At 41.3% G+C, this 21,044-nt stretch overlaps 1 protein-coding gene across 27 annotated transcripts in view; it reads right to left on the reverse strand.

Annotated features, from left to right (window-relative positions):
• Window positions 1–17,197, reverse strand: part of WNK1 (WNK lysine deficient protein kinase 1) — a 142,531-nt gene extending 125,334 nt beyond the window's left edge. For 11 of the 27 annotated variants that reach the window (XM_028490899.2, XM_028490887.2, XM_028490897.2 and 8 more), the window contains exon 1: window positions 16,349–17,196. In XM_028490899.2, the coding sequence (XP_028346700.1) occupies window positions 16,349–17,104 (756 nt within the window). In that variant the 5' untranslated portion in view covers window positions 17,105–17,196. Of the gene's footprint in view, window positions 1–16,348 lie in introns of all 27 variants that reach the window. The other 16 variants (XM_055085414.1, XM_028490880.2, XM_028490879.2 and 13 more) reach the window with 6 other exon arrangements.
• Between the last annotated feature and the right edge of the window lie 3,847 nt (window positions 17,198–21,044).

The raw sequence follows: 21,044 nt of genomic DNA on the forward strand, positions 1-21,044 counted from the left end.
CACATTGATTGATTTGCGTATATTGAAGAATCCTTGCATCCCCAGGATAAATCCCACTTGTTCATGGTGTATGATCCTTTTAATGTGTTGCTGGAGTCTGTAAAAACCTCAAATTTTTAAATGGGAAAATGTTTTTGCTATGCAGTAAAACAGGCAAACTGTACCACCATATAGTATGATCACAACTATAAAAAGAAAAACACACAGAAATTATGTCAACAATGCTTATCTCTGGATGAAGAGATACATTCCAGGTAATTTTTGTTTCCTTTTTCCCTCTAATTTACTAATTTTTATAATGAGAATGTGTTACTTTTATAAAATTTTCTTATAAATATTTTTGTGTGTGTGATTATAAAAACTATGGTAGAAATAAATGAAGCTTATAATTCAGATAACTGAGTCAAAATCAAATTAACATGTAGCTCTAAAAAATGACTATCAAAAGGTCCTTATACAAAAGGAAAATAGGTTTCTGGGGCCATTAAGTTACCATATAGAGTTTGAAAAGCATTGTCTTGGCATCTCAAATATTTTACGACTTTATTAAAGCAGTTAGCTACATTTTCAGTAATCTTTTCATCCTTATTTATTGTAAAGGAACAGCTAGTCAAAAAATTAACTATTTTGGAAAAATAACGCAAATAAGTTGTTGAACTATAAATAATGTCTCTGTTTAGGAGCAAAAGACACCAAAAATCAATGAAAACTATTTCTCGACATCATGAGAACAGGAATACGGGCACTAAATTGGTCAACCAGGTTAAGGAGCCACAGTGGCCAATAACGATCAAAGAATATAAATAAAGCAGCAAGTTTACACGTTCCATATATATCCAAACATGCATTAGCAGTTTATTTGAAATAGACAAAAGTCTTTACCAGTATTTCAAGATATTTGCCAAAAAACTGACTTCTAACATTCTCTTGGCAACAACTAAAGTACCCAAAGAATAAGACCATAAGAAATATTTCTGATACAGACATGCTGGAAAACAACAAAAGATAAAATTTTAAAGAACTGGATGCCAATTTTCATAATAATCAGGTATTAAAAGCACCACAAACCAAAAAGAAAAGACTTTGAAAACCCAAATTTCAGTACTTCCCTGGTGGTCCAGTGGGTAAGACTCCATGCTCCCAATTCAGGGGGCCCGGGTCCTATCCCTGGTCACGGAACTAGATCCCGCATGCATGCCGCAACTAAGACCCAGGGCAGCCTAAATAAATAAATAAATATTAAAAAAAAAAAAAAAAAAGAACAAAACACCAAATTTCTATGTTCAGCAACAGCAAAAGAATTATGGTTTGCAAAGGGTGCTAATGAAAGAAACCACAAAAAGGAAGGTGTTAAGATATTTTTTAAAAGGAAGTAGTAAACTTAATTTACTGCAGCATCAGCTCTCTTACATTTTATTTTAACAGAATAGTCTAGGTCAGTGGTAGCCAACAGAAACATAATGTGAACCACACATGCAATTTTAAATTTTCAGGCAGCCACATTAAAAAAAGTAAAAAGAAACAGATGAACTTAATAATATATTTATTTACCCAATACATCCAAACATTATCATTTTAACATGTAATCAATTTTTTAATTGGAATATTTTAACTTAAAAAAAAATAGTCTTCAAAATCCAATGTGTCCTTTTTATACACAGTGTGTCTTAATCTGGATGCTAAATTTTCATCAGAAAAACTTAGAAAACACTATTATGAATAATTTTGATACTAAGATTCATAGAAGTTATCTGTATTTATAGCAAATTCATGGCAGTTCATGTCACCTGTTTTCCTGTAAGGCTTTAAAAAAAAAAAAAAAAGCTGCATCATATCCCCAAAAGCAGCAGCAGAGAGAATGTAAAAGGACAGAAAGTAAATTAATTTTAAAAGAGTACTGCTGCCAAGATGTAGAGAACAAATGTATGGACACCAAGGAGGGAAAGTGGTGGGGGTGGGATGAATTGGGAGATTGGGAGTGACATATATACACTAATCTGTATAAAACAGATGACTAATAAGAACTTGCTGTATAAAAAATAAATAAAATAAAATTCAAAAAAAAAAAAAAAAAAAAAAAGATTACTGCTGCCAGAGAAGATGTTAGAGGGAGAAGGGATGGTAGCCCCACTGCAGTGAGAAGGGTGCCTGAGGGACACCAGCCCAGAGGAGCTAAGAGAATGGCTACTCTGAACTGTTTGTACTCCCAACACCCTGACACCAATGGCATGCTGTTTTTCATGCCACCAACAAATTTTTCAGCTCTCTGGTCCCCAACTGGGTGTCCTACGGATTCCATTCATTTCTGACACTAACCACCTGGAGTAAGCATGGACTCCGCAGATTAAGGGCTCAGTCCTACAACAGTGTCTCCACTTCAGATGCTTGCAAGTCCCAGGTTGCCACCTATACTTCTGACCAATGAACAATAAATCCGGGGTTTCCATGACCCCCTCCTCAGGTTTGACAACTTGCCAGAGTGGCTCAAAGAACTCAGGAACAGTCAAATGGGAGAGATGCATAGGGCAAGGTATAGGAGGAGGAGGGCCACAGAGCTTCCATGCCCTCCCTCTCTGATGTACCCCTCCTAGCACCTTGAAGTGTTCATGAACCCAGAAGCTCTCTAAACCCTGTTGATTAGGGGTTTTTATGGAGGTTTTACTACATATGCTTGGTTGAGTAAATCACTGGCCATCAGTGAGTAGCTCAATCTCCAGCTCCTCTTCCCCTCCTCCCACAGAGGTGGAAGTGGGAATAATGCTGAAAGCTCCAACCCTCTAATCATGGCAGGGTCTTTATGGTGACCAGTCCCTACCCTGAAGCCATCTAAGGGCCAGCCAGTCAAGAGTCACCTCATTAGAGCAAAAGATACTCCCATCCCTCTGGAACTTCCAAGGCATTTAGGAGCTCTGTCAGGAATCAGGGGTAAAAATCACATAAATTATTTCTAGATTATGCCAATTCATATATACATTTAGGATAATGAGAAGCAAGTCTGTCACTCTCAGAGAAGTGGAGTGTACATATATGGAAAAGGGGAAAGCTAGAATGAACTCTGTGTTGAATGAGCATTAGAGACATCAACGTGAACTCATGGTTTTCAATAGATATAGATGTACACACACACAGAGGCAAAAACACATGCATACACATAAATATTTCCTAACTCTTCACTAGAAGAGGCTGGAAGGAGTGACGCCCCAGGAGCCTTGTGCACACTTGACCCCCACATCTCATTTTCTGAATTCTGTTCTACCATGAAAGGAACCAGGCTCCTTGGAGAAATGGCTGGTCCACTGCAGGGATGCAGAAAGAGGAAGAAGAACCTGGAATATCTTGTACAAAAAGTAAGATTATTATCAAAAAATGATAAGATCATGTTAATTAAAAGGACACAGGAAGCAGCTTCTGGCCAGATGTGGGACAACTGCTATGTTTGAAAGTATTTCACAGTAAAAAGATTTTTAAAAAGTATTACTATATCTGTCCATCATGTGAAGAGGGAAAAAATTATATTGTGTAACATTTAGTTAAGTACTGGCTGTTAAAGAAGTCATCTTTAGTCACTGTAGAGGGTAAGGATGATAGATGTTTAAAATATTAAACTAATAAGGTATTCAAACCAAGTGAATACTCAGTAAGATCTGTAAGGGTGGTATTTATCGGAAGTATGGCAGTTTCACTTCTGTCCTTATAAGAGGAATGGAAAACAGTCAAGATTCTCAGCACAGAAATCAAAGCTATGCTTTAGCCATAAGATGCTCACCAGCAACATATCACTAACCCTCCCCTCTCCACTTAGGTCCAAGAAAAAAAAAATCTGTAGAGCCATAAGAAACTACTGGTACAAATGCAACACAAACAGTTTGTTCACGAAAAGTAAAATCTAAACTAGCACCTCTATGTAGTAGAGTGCTTGGTTAGGCAGAACCAATATTTAAATTGAGAGTCTAATATTTAAAAATTGCTGGTGTTTTGTTTTTTTTTTTGTCCAGGCAAAAAAGAGCAATGTACCTTGGAGTCATCATCATTTTTCTGGAAGAACCACTTGAGTGGACCTTCTCAGTTTGTAACTGAAGCAAATTCTCTGGACCAAGAGAAAGGGTACACAGCAGACTCTATTCTGACTTGATAAAAGCTATCCCTATGAATAATATTAAATAGTCCTGAGATAAGATAAAGTGTGTAGAAAGTATGCAAAAAAAGGCCAAAAAGTGTTCTGGTAAGCAACTAAGACTCCAAGGCGTTCCCTTTTAAGTTTACTGTTATTAGAAATCCTCCGATTGACTTAAATGGCCCTGAATGAAGTCCACTGGCAGCAAAGTTTCCCCCATGTTATACATACACAATGACGCAACTTACCTTGAAATAAAGGAGAATGAAAATCTAACCCTATGCCTGGGGATGAAAGAGGGAGGGGCGATTTGCACAGTGTGTAGCTGAAGCTGAAAACCCTCAGAGGCCCAGCACTCTAACCACAACAGTAATATTCTGTAAATCTGTCATATTTTGAGATGACATTTTGTGTGCCCCAAGTATGGTTACCCCTGGTGTAATGGTATAGGATTGTCTGACTTCAAAGAACCATTTTAGCCTAAAGAATATCCAGGAATCCAGGCCTATGGGATGATATGCTTATTATTCTGTGCTGGTGGGTAGGTATATAAGCAAATACCACTAATGCACTTAAGAGTATTACCAAACTTAATACAAAGTCTTGCTACTTGGAGAAGAAAACTTCACTTACCTGGAAATCTTACTGGAGATGAGGTAACATCTTATTTCCATAACAATGCTGAATAAATTAAACGTTCCAGAGGATTTCAAAACATAATTATGTAATTTATACAAGATTTCTATTTGGAGTTCATAGAAACAAGAGAGCCAAATACTTCTCAATAGTATATATAAAATGTCAAAGTAAACAATGAAGAGAAGGAAAAAGAAGAGGTAAGATTAAAAAAAAATCAGGGGAAAAAAGTCAATTCATACTCTCAGTATCAAGAACTAAAGCTACAAACTATAACCTCAATCTCCAAAGTAAATAAAACTAAGTCCTATGGAAATTATATAATAGCAATTAACATGTTGATCTATTCATTGTAGATCCAATATCCTTAAGTCTGCTTTCCTGGTGAGTAAAAAGTAGCATTGATACAATTTTAGGAATTTGTAAGTCCAATTAATTATTACTTGAAAATGAACAATCTGTATACGCAAAAGTCATATAAAAACCACTGACCAAAATCCTACTAACACTATAACCTTTCAATTTGTCTCTATTAGGTAGAAATTTGATATACATAAAACACTAGAAATAATATTCCTTCTCCTTAAAGATTTAAGTCTAAACAGAACGTTCTAGGGACCTCCCTGGTGGTCCGGTGGTTAAGACTTCACGCTTCCACTGCAGGGGGCGCAGGTTCCATACCTGGTCAGGGAACTAGGATCCCACATGTTGAGAGGCCAAATAAATAAATAAATAAAACGAATAAAAATAAATAAACAGAACGTTCTGTATCATAACCAATGTAAATAACATCTAAAAAACCTTGGACACACCAAGAAGTTAATAAAACAAACACGCCACCTCCCTCCTTATAGCATCTATATATGTACACTGGCTAAAAGGCCACTGAAGTGGAGAGTTATTTCATGAACTCAAAGTATAAAAGGTACATGTTGCTCAACGACAAATTATAATTGGTAAACAGAGCAAAAGGACTTAAAATTCCACTAGAACTCAAACTTCTTCCTGGTTTAACTGAAGTACTTTGCAGTGGAAAAAACAAGGACTCAGACAGGCCATGTGATCTTAAACAAGTTATTAAACCTGAGTTAGCTTCCTCAAATATAAAAGTAAGAACATATCTGCCTTGCACTGCTGTTGGGAGAATAACAAAAAATATGATATGGGCATAGCACTGTGCCTGTCACAAGAAAAAAAGGTCCTATTAGGTAGGTAAGTATTAGTAATTATTAATACTTTTCAGATTAATTAGCAAGGAACACTCTTCAAAAAGACAAGGGCTAGGGCTTCCCTGGTGGCGCAGTGGTTAAGAATCCGCCTGCCATTGCAGGGGACATAGGTTCAAGCCCTGGTCCAGGAAGATCCCACATGCCGTGGAGCAACTAAGCCTGTGCGCCACAACTACCGAGCCTGCGCTCTAGAGCCCGTGAGCCACGACTACTGAAGCCTGCGAGCCACAACTACTGAAGCCCGCACGCCTAGATACCGTGCTCCCCAACAAGAGAAGCCACTGCAATGAGAAGCCCACGCACCGCAACGAAGAGTAGTCCCTGCTCACCTCAACTAGAGAAAGCCTGCGCACAGCAACAAAGACCTAACGCAGCCAAAAATAAACAAATTTTTTTTTTAAAAAGAGACAAGGGCTGAAGAAAGTATATGCAGTTATTTAGGCTTTTTGTTGTAAAAAAGTCCACTTTGACCACATCCTAGAAACAGTATAGTAATTAAGAATCTTTCTCGTAATGGAGTTTCATTTGAGATCTGTTTCCTCAAGTAACACACAAAGACAGTCATTTTAGATGCTCCACTAACAAAGTATGTATCACTGGACTAATACGCAAAGGTAGCATTAATGCCAGGAGAGAAACAAACTGTTTTAAGAATCAGCACATCACTCCCAACGACTGAGTATTCTGGAAACTAGTTGATAAATGGCATATGAAGTATGAAAACTCTTTAGATTGAATTTAACCATTCATAAAGAATAACCAAAACTAAAACAGTAACTGGCTTAGAATAGACTCTTACGATAGATACTGAGGCAGAGAAAGCAGACAAAATATTATATTTCAATGCTTCAACTTTTTAGACCTTTCCTTGATCATCTATCCACGTCATCCTTGATCACGCCTTCTACTTACCCAATCTTTCTTGCCCCGTATTTGTTCAAACTTGTCTAAAGAAATGGCCTACTATTTTTGCCTCTACTTCTTAACCTCCCTCAGCCACTCTCTAAACCCACTGCAAAGTTTCCACCCTTCTGAAACTGTTAAGATCACCAACTATCTGGAGCAAATGTGACATAATGTTAATTTTTGTTAATTCTGCATGTATATGTGAGTTTGTGATAACATCCTTTGTTTATCTTTTCCAAAAAAGGAAGTACTATTTTATTATTAATAGAGGATACATTTTTTAAAAATATTTAACACTTCAGTTATAAAAGCACCACACTGTATGTTCTTTGTGGTGTGAATTATATCTCAGTAAAGCTATTTCTTTTTGAAAGCACAACTTAACACATGATCTAGATACAGCACATTCCAAAAGAACCTTCTGCCATGATGGAAATGTTCTATATGTGCCATCCAGTATGGTAGCCACACATGGCTTCTGACCACTTGAAATGTGGCCACTACAATTGAAGGATTAAGTTTAAATTTTTTATTTCATTTTAATTAATTTAAATTTAAATAGCCACCTAAGACTTTATAGATAGAGAACTTTATTGGACAGTGACCAGCCCAGAAATCTAGGATCTTAGCAGACACTAATACATCTACTTATGCGCTCCTCCCTTATATAATCTCCCCTCTCATGTAGATAATCTTTAATGTTGTTGGTTAATGACTTAATAGCCAAATGCAATAAACAACTTCAACTGCCTAAACTAATCTCTACACTTTTTTTCTATGCTTTCTAACATCCACTATCCATAATTACTACTATGCAAATTGGACTTCTCTGCTATAATCCTTCCTGGAATTTTATTCCCTTGATATTACCATTTCCTAGTGTTCTACTTAGCCTAACCCCTGGGCTCCTTTTTCCTTTGCCCACCCATCAATTATCCCTATTTTGCCCTAGGCCCATTATTCTCCCCTGTCTCTTCCTCTACTTCTCTCTTCATACATATCCTCTCCTTAGATGATTCCATTTACTTCCATTATTTCAGCTATGACTAATATAAACAGCCTCTATTTCTACCTCAGACCCATTCTTTGAGCTTCATGAATGTATCCAACAGCCTGGCTGAACTTCCTGGAGGTTTCACAAGTATCTCAAAAGTCAACATGTCAAACTGAATACATCTTCATACCCCTTCCCCTCTCAAAAAAAACAAAACTCCTATTCTTTTTTATTCCCTCCGTCAGTTGACAGAACCATCATCTATCCCCACCCACCCTCTTACCCATGCTTCATTTTTCCTCCAAACTCCACTTAATCACTAATCTCTGCATATTTTATCTACTAAATATTTAAAGATTCCACTCCTCTATTACTGTCCTAGTTCAGGCCCTAAAAATCTCATACCCACACATAAAACTAAACTCTACACATCCCTCGTACTCCTTAAATCCATTCTCCACAATTACTATTATGCAAATCTGCCAATTAACTTCTCTGCTTAAAACTCTCTCCACCACCTACAGCTGAGCATTTGTGTGGGAAGGGTGTGAGGACAGTTGGAAGAGCATGTAAATATGATAATGTCTAGGAACTCTGCAGCATGTTAAAGAGATGATATGTTGTATTTCCCAAACTTACCTTAATCCACAATGATCTACCAGTCCAAGTAAAAAGGATATCCACAGAGATGAATACAGTCATCCCTCAGTGTCCACCAGGGACTGGTTCCAGGGATGCTCCCCAACCCCCACCCCATGGATACCGAAATCCACGGATGCTCAAGTCCCTTCTATAAAACAGTGCTGTATTTGCATATAACTTATACACATCCTGTATACTTTAAATCATCTCTAGATTATTTATAATACCTAACACAATGTGAATGCTAATATAAATAGTTGTAAACACGTAAGTGCTATGCACACAGTTGCTACAAGTGCAGCAAACTCAACTTTTGCTTTTTGGAACCTTCTGGCATTTCTTTTTCCTGACTATTTTCTATCTACAGTTGGTTGAATCTGTGGATGTGGAACCTGCAGATATGGAGGGCGACTGCATATCATGTTATTTAGCTCAAAACTATTAGCCATGAAGATGATGCTATCATTAGCCCAAACAACCTGTTTACTTCTATCGACTAATAGAGGAAATGTGTACATCAATAATTATATGATTCATTAATTCGCTTCACCTCTCACTGTTTGGTTTATATATTAGTTTGATTAACACAAGACCATTCACCATGTACATAATGATCAAAACACAGATCATCTGTCACTGAGAAGCTGAACCCTGCCTGCACAAAAGGCATCTACAGAAACAGTAGTTTTACTTAACTAACCCGAATATGACGATTATACCAAGTAGATTTCCAAACACTTTCTTAAATTATTCTTAACGTCTTAAATTTCTTAAGATTTCTTAAATTCCAGGGAAAACTGTATTTGCTTGTGATGACAAACAGCTTATCTGATGATTCTTTTCTAAAAATCATTAAGCACATTAATGTAGCACAGCACATTTAATATGTCAATCTTGTAATGCCAAGGCTCAAGTCACAACATCAAAAACTAAATTCTTTATGAACGCCCACCTGAAAAATCTAAATTAATACAAATTAAGGTGGACATTATACAATCAATTAAGTCAACCACAAAACCAAGCAAATACTAAAGTTTCTCCTCTTCTGCGGAACATATCAATAACCTATCTTTTTAAAGCCACACACAAAATTAAGCCTGCCACCTGTCAAAGGCATAATCCTCTTCCAAATAAAAACACTCTTAAGCAAAGCTTCTGGCAATTTCTCTTCAGTCTGAAAAACTACTCCCCTTCTTCTTAAGATTTAATAAAATCCCTAAACTGACAGAACACAAAGCTCCTAAAACCCAACTTTAACTAAGAAGTTTAAAATAATTAATTTCTAACAAGTGATAACTGAGAGCCTTCCAAATGGATTTTTTTAAAAGCATCATCATTTACATTTTTCAAAGTACCTTCACATAGTATTTCAGTTGCTTCTCAGCAATCCTGTGAAGTCAGTAAGACATGTTACTAATAAATCAGTGTTACAGATTAAGTTCCTTACTCAGGGTCAGGTAATTGGGTAACAAAATTTTCTGCCTTTGAGTTGGTTTCCGTTATACAGTGTTGTATTATACCAGAGTCAATCTCCAAATACAAGATTAGAGAATCTGCTGTGGACCAATGAAAGGCAAGGAATATGGATGAAACAACTCCGAGATCTACAACTATTTCTAACTTAATAACAGAAAAAACTTAATATTTATCAAAGTATATTAAGCATCTATCGATACTTATATCTTCAAAAAACCCAAAGACTAGTGGAGTAGACAAAGAATGTAAATGATTTTTAATCCATGTGAAGAAAACTATAAGAATGATCCCAAGAGGAAATATCCTAGTAAATTCGGGAAACTAGTAATTCGGAAAGGCTGCCATTTGGGAAGGTGACAGGTCATGAAATTAGAAAGTTAGGCAGAGGACAGCTAAAGCTAAGGAATTTGAAAACACTGATGACACCATGTTCAGCTCCAACATTTCTCCGATAAGTATGGTAGCCAAAGTAAGAGTTCTGCTACATTTTTCAAGCATAAATGTAAACAAATCAAAATTTTCATCAGTACCCTAAAATAGATAGCCTAAAAAAGATGCTGCATCATCACAGTTAACATTTATGTGCCAGCCTCTGTCCTAAATGCTTTTTATGTATACTAATTCATTTAATCATCACAACAACTCTGTAAAATAAGTGCTCTTATTACATTCCATTTTACAGATAACAAACTAGCACAAGTTTACCCAAGGTTACACAATCATTAGCTGAGCCAGGATGTGAATTGAAAGTCAGGCATTTTAAGTTCTTAATCACTGTGTTACACTGCAGAAAAATAGTGCCTTCTCCAAATTCAGGTCATGCTAAGTCTCATCTATTCCTGCACACTTGATTGACTTTTTTTAAACACGGGACCAAACAAAATGCAAGATGCTAACAGTAAGTAAATATAAAGAACTGGTACAGCAAAACCTGATAACTAATTAAAATGAATTTTTCCCTAGTATATGAACATTTTCAGAAATTTTAATTTGAACATAACCACTCTTGCTGTTTTTACAGCTTTATCTAAAAAATTTAGAAGTTACCAGAAAACACAAATAACAGATTTAAGATGATTTCTGAAAATGAGACCCCCTTTTAGTTGAACGTTTCCACAGGGATTAACTAGGATGACTTTCAAATGACCAGGATCTTGCACTAGCATCCAAATGTCAAAGAGTCAACTGAGTCACCAGGCAACAAAAGATTCCCAATTTGTTTTACACAAAAACAATCTCTTGGGCATCCCTGGTGGCGCAGTGGTTAAGAATCTGCCTGCCAATGCAGGGGACTCGGGTTCAAGCCCTGGTCTGGGAAGATCCCACATGCCACAGAGCAGCTAAGCCCGTGTGCCACAACTACTGAGCCTGTGAGCCACAACTACTGAAGCCCAAGTGCCTAGAGCCCGTGCTCTGCAACAAGAGAAGCCACCGCACCAAAACAAAGAGCAGCCCCCGATCACTGCAACCAGAGAAAGCCCGTGTGTAGCAATGAAAACCCAACGCAGCCATCAATCAATCAATCTATATTTTAAAGATGGTCATCAAAAACAAATCTTAAAAAAAAAAAAAAAATCTCTTTCCAAGTTCTTACACTAGAAACAACTGTGATACTAAAGGTAAGTAAGAGAAAAGAAAAACATTTAAGCCCTTAAGACTAATTAAGAACTAACTATATCATTTACCAAAAAAAAAAAAAAAAAAAAAAAAAAAATCAACGTAAATGTAATTCTTTTCCCTGTACCACAGAGTTACTTCTTAAGGCAATAAATCTACATATATTTTAAATTAAATCTTACCTACCCAAAAGTATCCTGTCCTTAATTCTATTCTGTCCTGTTTAGAAGGGACAAAGGATTACTTCGAACAAGTCACCAATCATTCTTTAATTTGCACAGCAGCTACCCTTGAGCTACCTGAATTCTGCCCATACTCCAAAAATCAGTGACTGGGAGAATTTAAAAACAAACAAGAAAAACTCCAAAGACTATTCCCTGAAATGTAGTTCCTGAAATTAAAAGTTACTGCAGGTTCCTAAAAAACAAGAAATGTGGCACAAATTTTTTTTAGTTGAACGTTTCCACAGGGATTAACTAGGATGACTTTCAAATGACCAGGATCTTGCACTAGCATCCAAATGTCAAAGAGTCAACTGAGTCACCAGGCAACAAAAGATTCCCAATTTGTTTTACACAAAAACAATCTCTTGGGCATCCCTGGTGGCGCAGTGGTTAAGAATCTGCCTGCCAATGCAGGGGACTCGGGTTCAAGCCCTGGTCTGGGAAGATCCCACATGCCACAGAGCAGCTAAGCCCGTGTGCCACAACTACTGAGCCTGTGAGCCACAACTACTGAAGCCCAAGTGCCTAGAGCCCGTGCTCTGCAACAAGAGAAGCCACCGCACCAAAACAAAGAGCAGCCCCCGATCACTGCAACCAGAGAAAGCCCGTGTGTAGCAATGAAAACCCAACGCAGCCATCAATCAATCAATCTATATTTTAAAGATGGTCATCAAAAACAAATCTTAAAAAAAAAAAAAAAAAATCTCTTTCCAAGTTCTTACACTAGAAACAACTGTGATACTAAAGGTAAGTAAGAGAAAAGAAAAACATTTAAGCCCTTAAGACTAATTAAGAACTAACTATATCATTTACCAAAAAAAAAAAAAAAAAAAAAAAAAAAAAAAAATCAACGTAAATGTAATTCTTTTCCCTGTACCACAGAGTTACTTCTTAAGGCAATAAATCTACATATATTTTAAATTAAATCTTACCTACCCAAAAGTATCCTGTCCTTAATTCTATTCTGTCCTGTTTAGAAGGGACAAAGGATTACTTCGAACAAGTCACCAATCATTCTTTAATTTGCACAGCAGCTACCCTTGAGCTACCTGAATTCTGCCCATACTCCAAAAATCAGTGACTGGGAGAATTTAAAAACAAACAAGAAAAACTCCAAAGACTATTCCCTGAAATGTAGTTCCTGAAATTAAAAGTTACTGCAGGTTCCTAAAAAACAAGAAATGTGGCACAAATTTTAAAAATACAGGTAAGAAAAATCCTCAATATTCATATGGGAAGATACAGTTCAATGAATTATTTTAAGAACTATAGCAAAGAAATGTTATGGTTTCTTAACCACAGAACCACATCCAATTTCTGCAGCACTGACAAACTTTTCATAAAACATTAATATCATATACTCATGATGAGACATGAGCCTTAACCTGCGAAAAGCCAGAGAAAAGTAGACAGTAAGTATTTTGGAGCTTCATCAAAATTTATGATTTGACCTCTCCTTTCAAGTAGGTCTGGAAACAATCTCATCAATATATCAACTGAACTCAGTATTTAGAAGTAGCATGGGGAGAAAAGTGCTTAGAGTAAAGCAACCATTCTTGAATCTCCATGTTTTCTTCAAGCAAACTATGCTATGTTTCTTTAAAACAAAAAACAAAGAAGAAACCTCCCTAAAAAAGCAACGTAAATTCTGCAAAAAATCCAGCAATAACGTTTTCTGACCAAGCCAACAGGTAAGTAAAATTAAAGCACAGCCTACCTAATAAAACCAGGTAAAGAAATTTTCATCTTAAAAGATCTCAGTTATCTCTTAAAATCCTGTGATATCAAAGTATTGCCTACCTATTATTTATTGAGTCAATATTTGTTTTACTAAGTAACTATGCATATTGTGACTCTAAAAATAAGCTTGATGGAAACAAATTTGACTTGTATACCACACTCACCTATTCTCCACCCCAAAAAGCCTATTTATTTCTCCATTTGAAGTGATAAAATCAACACCCAAATCAGAAGTCTGGAATTTGCCATGGTTACAGGATAGGATTTCTCCAAAAGTCTGACAGTAACTTCCATGCCAAAACAGAACAGCTTCATTTGAGATTTACTAATTAACCATCTACTGCACTACAAATGCTTTAACATTTCTCAAATTATTAGATCCTAACCAGTTTAATTTCCGTTCTTTATCAACCCAAGCAAGCCATTTACCTGCTCTATGACTTCAGGTTCTTTATTTATCAAATAAGCAGCTGGGCAGAATAACCTAAGATTTCTTCCAGTTTTGATACACAAGATTTTTAACTCAACAACTGAACACAATATTTCTCCAGTCCTCCTACAGAAAAATATGCATATTAATAAATATACATTTAGTGAAAAAAGCTTTCCTTTTTTCCCAGTGATTTAGTAATCCCTTGGCTTGTCCTTCAGTTTAGATCCAAAGACAAAAACCCAAACACTAACCTACTGAATAGGTTATTAGGCAAAAGTTCTGGCCCCAAAATCATAAATACTGTCCAACTACTGCTCTAAAGGATCCTGGGGCTAAGATAATCACATTTTAAAAACCAAAATGAAAAACTGTAGAAGTAGGGTCAAATGACATATATGGAAGGTTCCAAACCAGGGTACCACTCAATGAACTAGGATTCATTTGGTTCTCCAGCCAAACCCTGAACTAACGTAAAAATAATATGGTGATATTATTATATGTAAGGATAGCCAATATTCTTTTGTCTAACCATGACCATGCCTAGGTAGAGAACAAAAATCAAAAAAAGTCCTCAGTTCTAGAAAAAACTGAGAAGCTTAGACAAAATTCTTATTCTGACATTAGACAAATTGAAGTTTTTTTCCCCCACTGTTTATCATTAGTTTCAGGATAATAAACTATCAGAAAATTCCAAGTGACAAAAAGGAAAACACACACATTACATCCATAAAGTGCCCAACATTTACTTGGGTCTAGTCTTAAGAGAGTAAGGTAACTAATTAAGGAAAAAAACTGTTAAAAAGTACCTATTCAAATATGAAACTATAAAAAAATAAAATCCAGGATCAGTAGCAATAAGCACCCGAGGTACAAAAAAGAAACAGGTGTCTGCCTGTAAACCAAAAGAAATCAGACTTAAGTTTTTGAGTATGACTGACCAACCAGAATAAAGTTATAGTTTCACAATTTTTTTAAAAAAAAGGTCTGCCACCTTCCCAACTCTAAAACACTATAAAATTGAGTAGGTTTTATTTCACAGTGCCTTAGAAGTTCTATATCACTAACTATAAAACTTAAGAATTACATTCCAAAAAAACCTGTCAGTTTTGAAGTTTACTTCCTTCCACATGTTAATTTCCCTTCACACTTGATATGGACTTGGTCATTTGGAAGGTGACATTCAAAGGGTTAAGTGTTAACATATTAGTTCATGGATAACAGATAAATTCCTAGATCACTCAGGTACTTTCATATCCTAATTCAGCTTGGTCCATTTTCTTGGCAAGAAGAATATGGATACTGGCATCTTTCATGTATAATGTAAGTGGCTTTTTCATTCAGTTCAACTCTGCTTCTTCCAATTACCTATGTATGTTCACTTCCCGGTGAGGACAACATTCAATCAAGCTGCTACAAGTCAAGCAACAAGTAGCCCAAACCCAGCTATTTAAACCTAGAATATCCTTGTCAACCAGGATGACACACCATGAAAATCATTTCATTTACACCATGAAAATCTCCCAGAGAGGTGAAAAAGGAAGCTTTGTGACTCCTTTGTACTCCTGGGAAAGTTTGGCTTAAAAACTTTTTGCAACAAAGTTAAAACAACATCATGACATTACGACTCTCAAAGCACATATACAATTTTACATAAGCTCCTGTGCTACCCACAGTATAGTGAATGGGCTGAAGACATACTAGATTTAATTAACAACGTCAGATCACTGCTAGCTATCATAAGGTTTATGCATCATTAGGTGAAACAGTATCAACCACTTACTGTAACTTTCTAGTCCCAAATTATTTATCCAGAGAAGGAAGCCTTTCTTATAGTTTATTAGATGCCTGTGTGATCACCAACTAAGATATATCCAAAGGAAAGTCAGTCAGGAACAAGGTCGTGCTTAATTTAAAAGGACAGCCCGATCTCAGGAACGGAAACACGCATCTAACACACCAGCAGCTCATCACTGCAGACCCCCTGAGGAGCACAAGGCAAGAAGACTGTACTTTCCTAACTCAAAAACTTCCCCACTAATTCCGTTTCCTGCCAGACGAGTAAAACAATGACGAATAGGCAATGCGTTTGTATCAGGATGACTTTCATCACTCCTCCCTAGGAGCAAATCTCTTTGGCTACCAATACTAACTCCTATCCTATCCAAACACCTAGCTGCATGCCCCAAATTCTGGTTTCTCTTCCAAAAGCTGGGCTCCCCCCATTTCGAAGCAAACAATCAGAGAAAGACATGCAAACGGCGAACTCGGCAAACCGGCCGAACCGAGCCAAATCGGGGATCCAAACCACCGAGAAATAAAGAAGTAGGTGGGGCATACCTGCAGTTCACACCAGGCGACCTCCACGGTGGTTTCGGTGTCCAGACCTTTGTAGACCGTCTTAAAGGAGCCCCTGCCGATCTCGATGTCAAACTTGAGAAAGCGGCCATCATTGGACATTCCCACGGCCTTGGTCTCCAGCTCTTCGATGTCATCCTGCTGCTGGCTCCGTTCCTCCTGGGGTTCCTTGGCGCTGCCGCCGCCGCTGCCACTTCTCGACGACGGAGGCTCCTCTTTGCTCCCCGCGTGGCCGGGCTGGGCAACCTGGCGGTCTCTGCCGGCGCTGCCCGGGGCCGAGGCGGCGGCTGGGACCGCGGCGACCGGCTCCCCGGGGGCGGCGGCGGCGGCGGGCGGCTGCTGGGCCACATGGGCGGCAGCGGGGGTCAGGGTCTCCTCGCGCTGGGGCTCCGGGGGGCTCCGCTGCGGGACCACCGCGGCCGCGCTCGTCTGGGGCAGCGGGAGGGGGAGGCCGGGCAGCTCCAGCGCCGTGGCGTTGGAGTCGCAGATGACGCTGCGGCGGAAGAAGCGGTGCTCCGTGGTGGTGGTCGCAACCGCCCCCCGGCTGTCCTTGTCCATGGTGTGGCGGCGACGCCGGTACTCCTCCGTCCTGCCGGCTCCGGCGTCGGCCGCCGCGGCGCCCAGTTTCTCTCCCACCGAGGAGTCCGAACTGGAGCCATTCTTGGGGGCAGGCGCCGGCGGCGAGAGGAACAGGGAGCCCGGCGCGCTGCTCTGCTGGTCGGCGGCGCCGCCAGACATGGTGGGAGCGGGAGCGAGGCGGGCGGCTCGAATTCGCGGAAGAAGGGGACCGGCCCGGGGCGGCGAGGCTGCGGGCCGACGGCCCCTCACTCGGCACTGACTCGGCTGCCCGAGCGGGAGGCGGGGCCGCGGGCCCGGTTGCGGCGGCCGCTGCGGCTCTCGAGGCGCGCTGGTCGGGGGCGGCGGCGGGGCGGAGGCACGGGGGCTGGCGCCTCACGGCCCGCAGCCATCGTGCGGCAAGCGGCTGCTGGGCGGGCTGGAGCGGCGGGGGCGCGCGGTCATGGGGGCGGCGCGGCGGCCCGCACCGAGTCCAGACGGAGGCGGCCCGGCTGCCCGCCGCCGCCGCGGCCCGGGGTGGGCTGGGCCCTGGGGCGGCGGCGCGCGCGGACCCCCAAGCGGCGGCGGCTCGGCGCGGAGGCAGGGGAGGCCGCGCCGGGGCTCGCGGCCAGGCGGGCGGCCGCTCCTCCTCCCCGCCCTGCTGGACGGCCTCACAGGCCGCCCATCGCCCGACGCGAGGGGCCGACGCGCGACGCGGAGGAGCGGCCCCCGGCCCCGGGCCTCGCCGCCCGCCCCGGGCCGGGCGGACCCCGTCCTCTCTGAGCCGGGGCCGGGGGCTGACGGAGGGAGGGCTGGCGTGGGAGGGCCCGAGCCTGCTGCTCCTCCGAGTCGAGGAGGGCCGGGAGAAGAAGGGCAGTCACCCGGTTGGGCACCTTCTGTCACGAAGACGGGTGCAGAGACGCCGCGGGAGGAACGCGACGTCCGCGGGCGAAACTCGGCGCTAAATGGCGCCGGGAGTCTGAAGCCTCCACACAGCCCGCTCGGGCCCCGCCCCCCGCTGCCCGGGGCGCCCCACCCCCCACCCCGCTCGCGGGGCTCTCGCGCAGGCGTGCCCGCCCCGAGGCCCACTGGGACTTGTAGTTGGCGCCTTGAGGAGCGAATGAGACAGAGGAGGAAGGCGCCTACGACTCCCGTGATGCCCTGCGATGGCTTAGGCTGATGCCTGACGGGAGCTGTAGTTCTCTCCGAAACCTCCCCTTCTGGAAGGCGGATGGGAGCGTCACCGTGAGTCGCTAAGCCCCATCCTTCAGTGGGCGCTAGCTAGGAAAATCATGACTTAGGCATTAATTGTGTTCGGAAGGAAGGGAGAAGAAAAGGAGAGGGAGTCAGGGCAAGGGGAGAGGCTCCCACCATGCTGTGCCGAGGCGAGAGCGAGCTCTTGGGGTTTCCATGGATGGAAAAAGAGCTGCTGTTCCTGTTTAATGCGGAGCGGCGTTGGTGCCGCGACCGGGGCGTGGGCGGAGAGCCGGGGGAGCTGGACCCCTTTCCTGGGGCAACAGATTTTGTGCATAACATTGATTGGATAGGTGAGGGATCCCTTCCATGGCACTTAAGGCCGCATCCTCGGCTCCAGCCCAGGACAGATATTCTGTCTCTCAAGAGACGGGCCGCCCCACTGCAGTCAAGGGTCACAGTGAACTCCGCCCGGAAAAAGCGCGCAGCGCGCGCGGGAGGGGGCGGATTCAAGAAGAGACGGGGTCTAACGTATCTTTGCGGCTTTTACCACAAACTTGAGAGAGCCGAGTTGACTCGGATGAAACTTAATGTCCGCCTGTGTTTGCTTGGTGCTTAGTAAAACAGCATTCAGCTTCCTCTAGAGGTTCCTGCATGTACCCGTGTGATTGACACCACGGCTTTGGACGTGCGGCTTTCTCGAAAGCATCCTTCGGCTCCCGGGACCTTTGCTCCTCGCAGGCACTCAAGATGGTGCAGGTGATGAGCACCAGGGGGCGCCCGACGGAGGAGGAAGCCAAACCCAGATGGCGGTTTAAAGTCTAGCCCAACGGTAGGAGCGGGAAGCGCTGAAACGTGCGCAACCGCACCGAGCGCGCGCGCTCCGCTGAGTCTCCGGCCCCAGAGCCCGCTGGGCACCCGCTCCGGAGCGCACGGCCCGCGCGACCGCACGGGGAGGACAGCGGTTGGAAGCAGCTGGACGTACGATTACTTAGCGCTTAGTTTCCTAGCAAATGCCCAAACGGGCTGCATGAGCTCCACTTGGAGAAGTGTGTCTCTACAATTCATAGCAATTCATCTGATACGTAGAATAGTTACACTATTTCTCAATTTTTTGTTTATCGAAAGCTACCCTTTGATGTATACAAAAAAAGTTTGCTTTAAAACCGATGGTTGTTAGATTTTATCAAGGCGGAAGATTATGAACATTTTAAAATGCGAGTTTAGTAGGGGCCACTAGAGTCTTCAAATATTAGAGTTCCATTGTTTTAAAGAATATCTCCTTCACTCGTTTGCTATGGTAACGGCAAATACCATTATGGTATATGTATTAAGTGGTTTGTCTCAACCGTAAACTCGGTGCAAAGCAAGGGGAGAAATGACTTTAAAGTACATTTGTGGGCTTCCCTGGTGCCGCAGTGGTTGAGAATCCGCCTGCCGATGCAGGGGATACGGGTTCGTGCTCCGGTATGGGAGGATCCCACATGCCGCGGAGCGGCTGGGCCCATAAGCCATGGCCGCTGAGCCTGCGCGTCCGGAGCCCGTGCTCCGCAACGGGAGAGGCCACAACAGTGAGAGGCCCGCGTACAGCAAAAAAAAAAAAAAAAAAAAAAAAAAAAAAGAAGTACATTTGTATGGTACTTCTTCAGGCAGCTTCTTAGAACTTGCACAATTGTTGCTTTACTAGGAAAAGTAGTCTACTTTAAAACATGAGACAACTAATTATAAATTGATGAGTTAAAGGGAGATCAGTAAATCACAATGTTCGTGTTTTGGCACCATAAAAAGAATGAGGCTATTTCTGTGTGAATGGTCATTAAAAGCCTTTATTACTACCTGGCCCTGCTTACTGGGCCATGAACCTTTGGCCACACTGCATTGGACACAAGTCCCATGACAACCACTATGCCCTACTGACATGTTATTTCAGCAGGGAACAACTAAATTCATTGTAAATAATTTAATTAACTGTTGACTTAAAACTAGGCTTGCCCATGTGACAGCTTTTCCTACTTGTGTTATGTTAGCTTCACCAGGAAAACAATGTTAATTTTAAAGCTTAAACTGTTTATGTGAATATTTTACTACGGACACTTATTTGTTCAGCTCCCTTTTCAACACCTACCCACTTTCAGTTAGCATGGTATTTTCTATTACTCATTAGTATTATATCCCTAATAGTTCTTTTCCTTTCTCTGTCACTTCAATTATCAAGTAAAGAAATGACCTCTCTGTAATCCATATAAAACATCAAGAGGTAGGAGAAAGAACCCAGGACACCATGGATGCACTAAGCTCAGAGATTTGACTTCCTGGTTGGTAGGTCCATACTAAGAATGCAAGTATTTTATTTTCTCTCACCATGTTCTTAATTCACTTTAGTCCTTATTCATTTTCTCACGTTGATTCATGTTTCTTTCTAGGTCCCATCCATTCACATTTTATGTTTTACACGGTCCCTGCCATTGGTAACTGGCCAGCAATGAAAGCCAGAGATACCTTTGATTTAGACAATGGCTGAATACACAAAATCTATTTTATTTTGTATGTGGCATAATTCATAGGGTAGCACCTTGAAGTGTAGAGAAAAAAAATACCATCTTAAGAGAATTCCTCTTTTTTTGTCTCTTTTCCCTCATTTCTCATGTTCTTTTGTCTTGTCTATGATACTTCTTATTTTACCTCCTTGTTATTTGCAACTCAAGGAAGAAGGGAGAATCAGACAGTTAAACAATGAAGAATAGATTTTTAAACCTTTTTTAATTACAAATGAAGTAAAGGGGGCTTCCCTGGTGGCGCAGTGGTTGCGAGTCCACCTGCCAATGCAGGGGACACGGGTTCATGCCCCGGTCCGGGAAGATCCCACGTGCTGCGGAGCGGCTGGGCCCGTGAGCCATGGCTGCTGAGCCTGCGCGTCCGGAGCCTGTGC

This window comes from Physeter macrocephalus, chromosome 6 (genome assembly GCF_002837175.3).
Source record: "Physeter macrocephalus isolate SW-GA chromosome 6, ASM283717v5, whole genome shotgun sequence".
Taxonomy (NCBI): domain Eukaryota; kingdom Metazoa; phylum Chordata; class Mammalia; order Artiodactyla; family Physeteridae; genus Physeter; species Physeter macrocephalus.